At 46.4% G+C, this 12,818-nt stretch overlaps 1 protein-coding gene across 5 annotated transcripts in view; it reads right to left on the bottom strand.

The window, feature by feature from the left end:
• The window catches only part of GGT1 (gamma-glutamyltransferase 1), a 43,896-nt gene that overhangs the window by 18,033 nt on the left and 13,045 nt on the right, over nucleotides 1-12,818 (bottom strand). For 2 of the 5 annotated variants that reach the window (XM_084648663.1, XM_084648664.1), the window contains exons 2-6: nucleotides 4,920-5,099; nucleotides 3,795-3,922; nucleotides 3,468-3,557; nucleotides 1,522-1,714; nucleotides 877-1,034 (exon numbers count right to left, since the gene is read on the bottom strand). In XM_084648663.1, the coding sequence (XP_084504789.1) occupies nucleotides 877-1,034; nucleotides 1,522-1,714; nucleotides 3,468-3,557; nucleotides 3,795-3,922; nucleotides 4,920-5,095 (745 nt within the window). In that variant the 5' untranslated portion in view covers nucleotides 5,096-5,099. Of the gene's footprint in view, nucleotides 1-876; nucleotides 1,035-1,521; nucleotides 1,715-3,467; nucleotides 3,558-3,794; nucleotides 3,923-4,919; nucleotides 5,100-8,978; nucleotides 9,155-12,818 lie in introns of those variants that run through there. The other 3 variants (XM_084648666.1, XM_084648662.1, XM_084648665.1) reach the window with 2 other exon arrangements.

Below are 12,818 nucleotides of genomic sequence, written 5' to 3'. Positions count from 1 at the left end.
AGGTATAAACTATTATCAGTGGTTGCATCTCAGATTAGACAGCAGAACCTGATCTGCTATGGGAAGTCAGTACTTCCCATGAGTCTAAAAGCAAAAGATCTTTGGATCAGAGATTTCACTTAAGGTTATTTACTGGCTGGAAAAGAGTCTACACTGTTTTATTGTTCCCCCAAGATTAAATTTAAATCGGGCACAAAAAATTCTCCCCAAAAAAATGCTTATCTCCAATAAGACGCTAAATCAGTGGTTCTCAACCAGGGTTATGCATACCCCTGAGGGTACGCAGAGGTCTTCCAGGGGGTACATCAACTCATCTAGATATTTGCCTAGTTTTACAACAGGCTACATAAAAAGCACTAGCAAACGCAGTACAAACTAACATTTCATACAGACGGTGACTAGTTTTTACTGCTCTATATACTATACACTGAAATTTAAGTACCATATTTATATTCCAGTGGATTTATTTTATAGTAATATGGTAAAAATGAGAAAGTGAGCAATTTTTCAGTTCCAGTGTGTTGTGACACTTGCATTTTTATGTCTGATTTTGTAAGCGAGTAATTTTTAAGTGAGGTGAAACTTGGGGTATGCAAGACAAATCAGACTCCTGATTGGGGTACAGTAGTCTGGAAAGGTTGAGAACCACTGCTCTAAATCATCAGCCCCATGACTACTGACTTATAACCAATGACTCAACTTCAGCCAGCTGCTAATGGGTTTCACTTTCTTTGGCCATTATAAGAAGTTTTGCTAAATCAGAGACTTGGTATCACAGGAAAGATTTTCATCCATGGAAGCGGAGCTTCTGCAGCTCTTCTTGATGAATACGTTTGGGGTGTATAAAAAAAGATACTCAAGCCCTTGGCTTCTCACCTGCCTCCCTGATGTCTTTGACAATTTGCTGCGCCAGACTCCCCGTGTAAAAGGCATCTGCTCCCTCATTGGCTAAAGTCTCATAGGTGTTTGCTAGTTTGGGCATCTTGATGACATCCCCCTCGTGTAGGATCGTTCCTCCTCTGCAGAACACTTCACTGAGGGGGAAAGGAAAAGAGAGTGAGTGAATCAGCGGAGACATTGAGCTTCACCATAGACATCTTTGGCTTTGAATTGCACAGTATTCAGGCTAACAGCTTCCAAGAGAAAACCAGGACTGCTGAGTTAGAAGACATGCTATTCACATGGTCCCCCAGACACAAGTATGAAGACAGTAACGCCATGCATGCTCACTGAACAACACACACAAGGAACTCCTGCCTCAGAGTTAAAACAAACTCAAGGCTTAGCACTTTGAGTGTAACCTACACTAGTGGAGAGTGGCTCTTTTTGTCTAATAGACTAGTAGCTGGTCCACATAAGAGATCAAAGCTACCACAGAAGCCAGGAATGGGGGTTTGTCCTTGAGCTCAAATGACAGAGGCTCATACTGCTGGTTCTGAAGTTTCTGCATTCAAAGCTTACTGTCAGTCCAAGCAGGGGCAATTAGAATAGCACCGATGCAGGCTCCAAAGCGCTACCTACCACAGTGAGGGGTTGCTTTCAATCGCTTTCTCTTTTGACTTGATGACTTTTGCTAGAGCTTTCCCAATTGGGAACCCTTCTCTCGCCAGCTTGATGTTGGGCAGAAACAGGCTATTCCATGGCAATCTGCCATGCCGCTTATGAGCCATTTCATACCCACGAATTTCTCCTGGAACCGCAATGGACAGGCCCCCTGGAGCAGACAGGGAATACATTAGGCCATTGGGCAACAAACACTAAGCAAGAGCAAAGACAGAGTTGTCTTTACATTTACTCATTTCCATAAGAAGTGAAGGGGACCCCTTCCATGGCCAGGTCTTCACTAGAGCTGAGCAATCAATTGGTTTCTTGCTTCAGTGGCCAAACTGGGAGAGGAGGGGGGAGAGAAACCAAGAAAAAAATTGGACTGGAAGCTGAGTTTCTCACCAAACCGAAAAAACAAAAATAAAACAAAGTTTTGTTTTTGAACAAAACATTTCATTCAATCCAAAACATATGGGTTTTTTTATTGTGTGTTTATTTACTATTTAAGTAAATCCAGCTACATTTCTAAATGAAAACATTGTTTCAAGAAGAAAAGTCAAAATGTTTCATTTCAGAAGTGTCAAATCAAAGCATGCAGAATTTTTTTTTTTTTTTTTAAGCTGAAGCTACTTGCTGAATTCAGCCTGAATTCGAACAGTTTCAGTTGATGCAAAACTGCTTTTTTTGGCAGAGAAGAGTTTAGTCTGAAAAACGCTGCCTGGCTCTCATGTTCACTTAGCAAGGAAGCTGTTTGATGGGAATCGCCTGCATGAAATGGGTGGTCGCATCTCCTGCCTTTGCAACACTTCAGCCCACCCATACAATCATGCTGTGTGACAGAGCTGGCTTTGGTCCAGCCACTCCCTGTACTTGTTTGGGAACTCTTGAAGCAATTGCTGGTAGCAAGGGGTTTGGGGTTTTTACCCAACACGAGGCCCTGCAGCTTGGGATGGCGTCGCTGGAGCGAGCTGAACTGGTGAAGCAGCTTATGGCTTCCAATCCAAAAACAGGGAGAAAGACTGTAGGAAAGGGCACAAATACAACCAGAGCTGAACCATAGGACCCTCATTGCATCCACCTGCACTGGGATGGCTATTGGGTGTGGACATGTGGCATTGTACAAGTAACCCAGGCGAATGGGATTTCAGTCCATGGGTTGGTGCAATGACGTGCACCTCGTCTAGACAGTCCCATTTTTATTGGCACCTCCCCAAATTGTAACATAGTCCTCGGATACCAGTTTTCCCCACAGAGACTTTTCTCTCCCCCCCCCTCAAATACAGATGTACCCCAGCAAAAGAACTTGCTTTCCTAGGTCCCTCAAAGCACTCTGGGAAGTCAGTTGGTTTAACTACTTCATGTCTTTTAGAGATGGTTCTGTTTCCAGTCAGGAGAATTTCTGCCTCTCCTCTGGACCCTCTAGGTCTGCAACTGGAGCCACCATTAATAAGACAGTCGAGTGATGGCTCTCAGGGCAACACAAACATTGGTGAGATCTAACAGCAGGGGCTCTTGTCTATCAGAGCATGGGGACGACAGTGGCAGATGTTATGCTGTTCATGGCAATACAAAATATGGCCCCTTAACAGTTGTGTATTAAGATTGACTTTTTACATTGCTCTTTGTATGAATGAGACAATGGGCACTGTTGTGACTGACTGTCTTGGACGAGACAGTACCTTCTGATTTCCTGGACAAGTGACGATACACAGCACCAATCAGCAGGAGGAGGAAGAGATTTCTGGGGCAATTGAGAAGGTGAGAATCCCAGGTGGCTGGGTAGGGCCAACTCCAGCCACAAGATGCAGAACAGTCAGAAGTACTTTGAACCCAGGAGATATTGCAACAGTAGCTAAAGTTTGAACAGCCCAAGGATCCACTGGCTGGAATCAACATGTCAGCACCACCTGACATCTCCTTACCTTTAAGGGAGAGCTCTGTGTTGTTCCCAAACATGTCCAGGGATGCATTTTTTGGAGCCACCTCTCTTGCATTAATGACTTCTACTTTCCCTTTAAAGACATAAGGAATAAGGCTGGCATCAGCTCTTCACTCTAGACACAGCACACTGGCTTTGTGTTACTGAACCTCTGAACTAGAGCCCTAAAGCCCTGAGAGCTAACTCCCGCATTGGTAGGGCATGATGTCTATCAGACCCGCCCTGTGCTAGGATAGAATTAACAACTTTGCTTTAGACAGAGCCATGTCTCAAGTGAAGTGCTGCCATCATTTATGACAGACCCTCTTACCTGTGCTGGTGTAGATGGTGAGGAAGAGACCCCCTCCAATTCCCATACTGTGAGGATTCATGAGGCCCACGCAGAGCAGAGCTGCAATTGCAGCATCCACTGCAGACCCTCCTTGCTGAAGGATATCCCTGAACCGGCAAAAGAGAACAAAATTATAGTCCAGCGGCAGCACAGAGGCCTCTTCTCCAGCACTTTCAGGACCTCCTTGTACAGGGTCGATCGCAGGGCAGCTACAGACAGTCAGGCCTTTGTACCAGATGTGGACTGGCCACAGAGCTTCCGCCATAGAGTGAGACACGAGAGGTGTTCTCTGTCTAAGAGGTACTTTAATGAGCTGCCCTCTCTGAGGCCAGCGGCTCAGATAAGGTATCGTTACCCATGGCATCACCTAGTGGCTGAACGTTATAAGACTGTTTCAGCATCCCATCACAACCGCCACTCCCTCCTTCTGTGCCCAGGCTCTCAAGGGGTTGCCTGATTCGGCACAGAGGCAGGAGGGAAGCAGCATCCGGTCGCCTTCTCAGCATTTTATTCAAGATGAAAAAGATGCACCCTGGTTCAGTTTCACAGGGAAGAAGCCTGCAGACGACTGAGCTCTCCCTTGGTAGCATCCTCTACTCTTGAGCGTCCCCCATCTTACGGAGTAATTTTTAAAAAGCAGCCATCTCCTGCTGGTGTGGGCTGGACAGATCTGCATTAAGATCAGCTTGAAAACCCTGCTGAGGTTTTCCAGAGCTGCCTATGGCATTTAGATGTCCAGTTCCCATTTAAATGTAAAGTGGGAATTGGCCACTGAAAATCCCCATGGAGACTGGAAAAATGGATTTTAAAAGCAGCTTGAAAAGTTTATTTCAGTCATTTAGGTGATTCCCATCCTTGTGGACCCATTGTACATAGCTTAGATTGCCAGCAACCATGTTTCCCAGGCATGGAGAGCAAACCAAGCATTGCAAGACTCCTCCGTTTTGGTATCCTGACCTTAATGACAGATTACAGAGCACTAGCACATGCCACAGGCAGAGAGCTAGCAGAGCAGTTCCTGAGCGAACGCAAATAGAAGAGTTTGGGTCCTTGACTTTGTAACAATAGCTAAGAGAATGTACGGACACGAGTAAAGAGAGATACCTTCCAATTATTGAGCACGGCCCAGCATCCGTGGCTACAGCTGCTTTCTTGTAGAGATGTCCATCCTGCGCTGGGGGCTGCAGAGCTGAGCGCAGTCCGAAGAAAAACCCCAAGAAAAGGACCAGGCCCACCAGGAAGCCAGTCAGAATCCCAACTATCAAATAGCGCTTCTTCATCTTTCTGAGGAGAGAGACACTATGAGCAGGCAATCCCCACGGGGCCTACAGGCAATCGCTGAACCTGGTACCAGTGGGCTGCTTCCAGCAGCCTGTTTCAAATACACTGGAAATGAATGTCCACCTAACTAGTTTCACACTCTGGGTTCTCACCGCTAGTCTCCTCTCTCGACTCCCAATTGAAGCAGAGGAGGTCCAGGGAAGAGCAACTGAAGGACACCAAAGGTGCATTCCATTCAGAGAAATTAGAGACTCGGCCTACTCCGTCTGGAAGGGAGGTAGATAGCGAGGAGCTTTTCAAAGGCACCCTGGGCAGATGGGCACCCAACTCTCATTGCCTTAGTTAGGACCTGGGAGCCTAATTGCCCCTTTTGTCTTTCAAAACTCACCCCCACGCCAAAAAGCATAATGAAATCATTGGGCATGCCTGTTCTTGCAGTCGCGTGAGAGTAAGAGTCCTCAGGGTCAGTGGGACAGTGCTCAGATGCCATCCGTCTCAGTTAACTTTGGGGAGCCCTATCAAATGCTGTGACAGACTCCAACTCTGTTACATCCCTGAGACCCATCAGTCAACAGTTTGTAATTCGATCAACATTAAAAAGCTCATTGCTGTCTGGCGTAGCTGGTCTCTTGCAACTTCCTGCTCATGAGAGCGCCTGGGGAATAATGGAAACAAACATTCCTGCTCGCAGGAGCTGAGCCACTGTTTGTTGTTTTTCACTAGAGACCAAAGTTCGATTTACTGGATGGCAGTTACCAGAATTGCTCTTTTTTCCTCCTTTCCCCTCACAGAAAGTCGCCCCCTTCCCCCCTTCTGGTTTTTAAATCAGGTCTCCCTGGCTATTCAAACCTAATTGCCAGTAGCTCAGTCAACCAATTAGCTAACAACCCTGGCCCTACTGATCTGCAGCAAGTGCAAGTATTCCCTACCCTAGATTTATTTTTCATTCACAGGTATAGTCTATTGATTCCATCACTACTTCATTGTGTCCCTCCAAGAGTCTTTGGGTCTTCATGCTGAGCATCGATTACAAGGAGCAGATCAGGGATTCTAGCATTTTAGAACAATTACAGAATTCTCCCTCCTCCTCTGTTAACAGAGCTCCACCCCCTCGGCCCAGATAATTCTATTTACTATTAATATAGCATCACCATTGTTCCAGTTTATAAGCACAGAGCCCTTCAAACCCTGCTCCTTTTACTAAGATTTTAAGCCAGCGAACAGTTTTGCAAGAGCTGCCCCATCCTTCTTCAAAAGGAGCAGGCCAAGATGCAGTAATTAACACAGCGAGCATCTAGGGTAGATTACTTCACATTGTAGCAAGTAAGTAGTTCCACAGAGAGTAGAGGAGGCAGGGTCAGGAAAAGCCCCAGGTACAGAACTTGATTTAAGATTAAATAAATGATAAATGTCTGGCAATGACTTCACAGGAGAAACGCTCTGTTTTCAAATTCTGGAATCAAAGCAATTCAAAGACACAATTACACTTTAACTATCCCCAGCTATTGTCACTTGTGGAAGAGCGAAGGTACCCGAAGAATAAGCAGCTGCCCTCCCTCTGTGCAAGGTCATGGGGTAGCCATCGACCTGCATGATATACACCTTCAATCCTGACATTCTGAGCACATTGTCCCGCTAGAGGCAACATACCAATGTAGGCACAACCCACTCTAAGTGGTACGACATGGAGAGTACTCAGAAGGGGTCTTTTATCCTATTCCTAGGTGCAACAGAAACCATTTGCTTTCCCAGTAGTCAGCGCCTTATTTCCCCAGAAACAGCTGCACTGGAGGTACTGGGTAATGTATCTTCTTCTAATTGCTTTTGATTTCCCCTCCCCGCATCCTTAACAGTGCAGGTTCTTGCAGATTTAATACAGCCAGCACACACAGTGCAATGGCCACGCTACCCAGGTACCTCCCCAAAGCATCTGCCGTGCGCAGAGAGAAACCAGGCAGAGGCATCGTGTGACGAGCGGACAGGACAGGACTGACCCTCTCCAGTGATGTAACGGTCCCAAGGCAGGATGGGATTTCCAGCCAGCTCGCGCTGCCCTGTGGCAGAGGCCCATGCAGTACCAGCGAGCTGTGGGGGGAGCCAGTGCAGAGGTCACTGGAGGGAGCAGGCCAGCCAGGATGGAAGCAGGGAGGGTAGATTAGCCCATCAGGGAGGAGATTAGCTGAACACCCCCCCGCACACACGTATCACTCCAGCCGAACAGAGGTCAGTGCGCCATCCTGGCCCTCTGTCTATTAGTGGCCATTGCATTGCTCCTGGCACCCATGCACTGAAAGCTTTCTAAGCCTCTTCGCTCATTACAAAACTAATCTACTGCCAGTGCCCTTACGCATGTGAATCTTAATGACCGGCAGCTGGCGGGGAAAGGGTGAAGCCTCTCCGTACAGGTTCCCAGCTTGCTTTACACTAGACCGTCCTAAAAATCAGTGGCATACTTGTCATTCAGTTACTGTGCCTGGAAACAGAGCAGCCATTATGTCTCCAACAATAGCTCACTCAGCCTTGACCCTTAAAGACAGTTTTGTTTATTGGCCACGAGTTTGGCCTGGCTGTCCTCGGCGTGTTACAGAAAGTGCCACAGGATCTGTCACCAGGCAGGAGGTCTCCTTTTCTGTGGCTCATCTGAAGGACGACCCCTTTACCCTGCAGCACAGGGCATGATCACTAGTCCCGAGGCTGGAGCTTCTGCATCATTGGAAGCGGTGCTCTGTGGCCTGACCGTCCTGGGTCTGGCAAGAAGCTGTGGGACACAGTGTCAGACTTATCTGACCTATCCAGCCAGGCTTTTGACAGATAGGTGGCCCATTCTTACAATGGGGGAGGCGGGGTTATCAGAGGCCCTTTATTTTAAAAGGGACTTCTTGTTTCTCACTGTTTATAATCAGTGCAAGTTACCCCAGTACCACAGTGATGGGCATCATCCCAGACCAGTAAGGGCCCAGCTGCTAGGCGACCGCACACAGCCTACAGAGCCCCTGAGCCCCATGCATGGGAGTCAAGCCCAGCCAGTCCCCCTGCAGATGACAGCCACCCCAAAGAGGGTAAGGCTAAGACCAGGACATGACCTCCCACGCCCTAGCACAGCCCAGCTGGAAGAACACAGGGAAGGGTTGTGTCAGTGCCCAGCCTGTATACCTGGGAGGGAGCACCCCCATGCTCCTGCGGGGGCTGTGCAGCTCTGCAAGGCCCCATCGGCTGGGCTGTGCCTCTCAGAGAGCTGGACTCTGTGTTCAAGTGTCACAGTCAGTGTTTCAGCTTAACTCTCAGCTCAGAATTCAGCTCCCAAGTGTCCTTTGGGCTTAGAATAAGTGGAGCATCCAACGCATCTTCTGTCAGGAGACTAGGTCCCCAGCCTCACAGCAACTCCTGTGATCTAAGAGGTACGTTTCTGTTTCTAACTAGTATAATCTGTGCCCAAGTCCTGTGGAAACAGGAAGAAAAATCATGCACTTGGAAGGGCCAACCAGGACACTGAATAGACGTGGACCTACAGCCGGAAGAAAGAGAAGCCACCTCGACAAAACGCAGCTGCGTGAGACGGATCATGTCAGGGAAGAGAGCAAGAGAAAAAGTTTGGTCCCTGTAGGAAGCTAGAGGACTGAGCTACAGGAAAAGCAGGCAATCCTAAGGAGAGCCAGGACTAGAACCAGAGCCAAGAACACACTAAGTCTTTACTGCTGGAGTTAAAGGAAAGCGACTAGGTTCTTGAGCCTATTGTAGGCCCCACCACTACAGGGCAACATCCCCCCTACACACAAGAGCCACTACATTGCAGCTTTGAAGATAGGAAGGAAGCCTGTGAATGTTGATGCATGAAGTTTAAGAAGTACTGGCCGATGTTATGACCAACATCTCAGTACTTACCTAATGCCTCTGGCTAGGTGGCAGAGACCGGGTGTGTTAAGTGGACAGCCTAGTTTTTCCCCTGTTGAAGTTGGCTCTTGTCTCCAAGGATTTATTGGTGGGACTAGTCAGAACAATTACTGTGCGCTGCCACCTGAAGCCGCGAGTGCTGGAACTCTCTAGCAAGCTGTGTTCTGCAAGCGGTTTTAACCTTTGAACCCTCTCGCCAAATGCAGCTCTGGGGAAGCTTTGTTAGTGTTTCAGTCAGACAGCGCTTCTCGGCAGCAGGAGACCAAGTCGGCAGCAGGAGACCAAGACAGAGGGGCTATAAAGTAATTAAAGGCACTACAATTACTTCTCAGACATCAGGGTTGTGACATTGTCCAATGCTAGGCAGGAAATTCAAAGCCAAGTCTGACCTATCTGAATTCATGAAGGGGAAGAACAGCAAACAACAGAGTTATGGGTGGATGAGCAATTTTACCAGTGAGCTGTGTTAATTTGTGTCACAACTTTAACAGTCTTAAACATACAGAAGCTTTATTAAAAAACCCAGCACAACAGCCTAGTTACTGCCAGGCAGGGGGATTCAAGTTCAGACTGCTGTGCCGGACTTACCAGGGGCTGGGAGTAGGTCTCATGGTGCTCACTTCTGGCCACATGAAGGACCAGCAATGAGTGGCTCTGAAGGGAGGCAAAGCCCACCCTGTGCCAGAAGGCAGGTTGCATTGCCCTGAGAACTGAAGCAGGATGAGGAGAACAGAAGGGGGGACATTAAGAGGGTTCTGGAGGACCACCTGGAAGAGCTGAAACAGTCACACACACGCACACACACCCTGCTCCAGAAAGCTAAGCATGTCAGAATTTGGTATTTTCCCCTAGAGGCCAGAATTTCCTAATGCACGTAGTTTAAGGCAGGGGTTCTCAAACTGGGGGTCAGGACCCCTCTGGGGGTCACAAGGTTATTACATTAGGGGTCGCGAGCTGTCAGCCTCCACCCCAAACCCCACTTTGCATCCAGCATTTATAATGGTGTTAAATATATATATATAAAAGTGTTTTTAATTTATAAGGAGCTGGGGGGGGGGGTCACACTCAGAGGCTTGCTATTTGAAAAGGGTCACCAGTACAAAAGTTTGAGAACCACTGGTTTAAGGTCTCGGGTCACGGTGGCCCAAGAGACAAGGCATTCCAGATCAGGAACCGAGGCTCTCAATTATTTTTTGTCACGGGCCAAATTCCTTGGTCAAGGTATCAGCAAGGTCCAGACTCAGGAGAAAAAGAACACAAAACCAATAACAATACTGGTGATAATAAGTAAATAAAAAGATGTTGCAGTCCATCCAAAAGTGTCTGGCGGTCCGGATTTGGCCCACAGTCCGCCTATGGACTACCCCTGCAAGTCTAAGCGGTCAGAAAAGTGGGGCTATCATAGCTTAGATGGGCGTTTCAATCACAGCAGCGAGCAGTGCTCTCTAGCACAGTGCAGAGTAGCAGCAGCCAACATTTGTCCATTAGCCAAAAACTCGCAGGCAGAAAGATATCTGGATTCTCTCCTCCCAAGACACCAGTGCAGCTCATAGGAAGAGGGTGCAGCCAGATCCCATCACTTTCCGAAGCAGCATGTTGCCTTCAGCCTACCAGTTAGAGTAGGATCCCTTGTTTCCCAGGGACCATTCCTTCAGTCGTGGTTGTCAGTGCTTTTCCCCATACATCTCTGTACTTAGGTTACAGCATTTGCCAATAAGCTGCTAGGGTACCAGATGATATTCACGATTGATGTATGACTTCTTTTCATTCTCCGCCTAAAGGCAGGTTTAGCCATTAAGCTAAATAAACCATCATTTCCTCGCTCACATGTCAGCCAATGAACTCACTTTACCTCTATGTAACAGAGAAAGCTAATTGATTTCGTCAGCCTTGGAAACCTTGATCATCGCTAGGGTGATTTATTCAAGCCTAGTTAGCCATTGTTTATATCCTTGGAAGCTGCGGGTCTAATTATGCGTTCACCCAAACTCTCTTCCAACTGTTAGTAGGGTCAGGGCCAGCAGACACACTCTGTGTGCAACAACATCCCAACTCATCACTTCTGTACAGCCCATTAAACTATGGTTATTTGCTCCACAGGACGCCTTCTAGCAATGGGAAAAAGAAACCTAAAACCACTGCAGTAAAGGCAGAGAATATATTGACTGTGTCCACGGCAGGTTCAGATGACAGTGATTTCAGGTGTTAGTTCCACTTCCTTTGTGCAGAAAACATTCAAGATTTTTGTTTCTTTTGAACCCTAAACAATAATCAGTCTGTTTAGTCTCTATTCACACACACCTGCTTCTAGTGGTTTTGCTAAGATTTATCCTAGAAGAACCTCTACTAACTTGCTATGGTCTTTGTCCCTCTCTAGTGCTAGATCGGGCTTAGTGGTTTATGAGCCTGCTACTGCTTCTGAGCTGACAGATTTGGTTGGTCTTTTAGCTCAAGCAGTAGAGGCTTATGCTTTTAGCTCTGCAGTTCCCAAGATTAGTCCCTACAAACAACTTCTCCAGGGGTGTTATTACACAAGCTACACAATCCTTAGTAGATGTAACTGTGGGGATCCTTTAACACTGTAGTTTGATAGAGTTGCTTAAGAACTCCTAGGTTGTGAACACATTACCCAGAACAATAAGGGTCTTGTTTCATGTACCACTGAAAAGAACTGGTGAGTGTGTACATACACATCATTGCCCTTCAATGAAACCAGAATAGCTCAGCTGTAGGTCATAGGCCCAATATTGCTAGCAGATAATGGAAATTCCCTTCAGTACAATTGGTACCTTGCCTTTGAAACAGGAAATGTGCTTTCTGTTGCTGCTGTAGCCATCCAGTCCAAGGTGGCCATGGATTTGTTACCAGGTATCCCAGACTTGAAATATTTATTGTACAGAGAATCAGAATCATCCCATAAATCAAAAGACACAGATACTCTTTTCCAGCTACAGTCAAGCAGTCCAGTGGATCTAAATTGGGAAGCTTCTGCTTTACCTACCAGCCTTTCCTAAACACACAGCACAGATAAATGTGACCTCACCGTTTATTACAAGTCTCTGTCTATAGGACTTCTTGGTCTTCAGGGTAGTTCTTATGGCATTCACCCATTTCAATTCATCCAGCATGCTGCACACCGGGTCTCTCCCACATCTTACGAAGCTCTTAGCAGCAGAAACTAAATTCCTTTCTTCCCTCGGAGAGGCTGACACAGGGTGAAGTGCCAGGTAATTGTAAAGTTAAAGTCACCAAAAACCCAAATCAAAATTGAAAGCTGCAAAAAAAGTCAATTAGATGGACTTATTAACTAATTGATTCTCGTAGGACTAGCTCAGCGAAAATAAAACACAAACAGATGGAAGTATTGATAATCATTACTTATGAGATTATTCCAGAGAGCTGATCCTATGTTCTGTCAACAAGAGTTACTTTCCTAGAATTTAGCAGATGCCAACCAAAATTAACAGAGGAAACTTGATTTTGAAAAATTATTGACAAAAATAAAACAAAACCAGCCACCAGAAGAGAGTATGTAAATCATTACAGTATAAACAGGTATTAATGCTTAAAGAGCAACATCTTAGTCAAGTGGGAAATTCTAGAATGTAAGGAAATTAAAAAAAGATAATTTGATTAGCTATGTCCGAAGGACTAATACGATGGGAGTATAAACACAATGGCATTCAGTTGTCTACTTGGAATGCTGTTGCTTCAAAAGAGTATTTCTATTCAATTGAGATAGTCGTCAGGCACCGGTAACATAATTCAATGTCCATAATTAAAGGACTAATGCCATATAACCAGATATAAATTAAACTATGTCACAAAACA

Source organism: Lepidochelys olivacea (assembly GCF_965140295.1).
Source record: "Lepidochelys olivacea isolate rLepOli2 genome assembly, chromosome: 15".
NCBI lineage: Eukaryota > Metazoa > Chordata > Testudines > Cheloniidae > Lepidochelys > Lepidochelys olivacea.
This window is presented reverse-complemented; position numbering and strand designations above follow the sequence as displayed.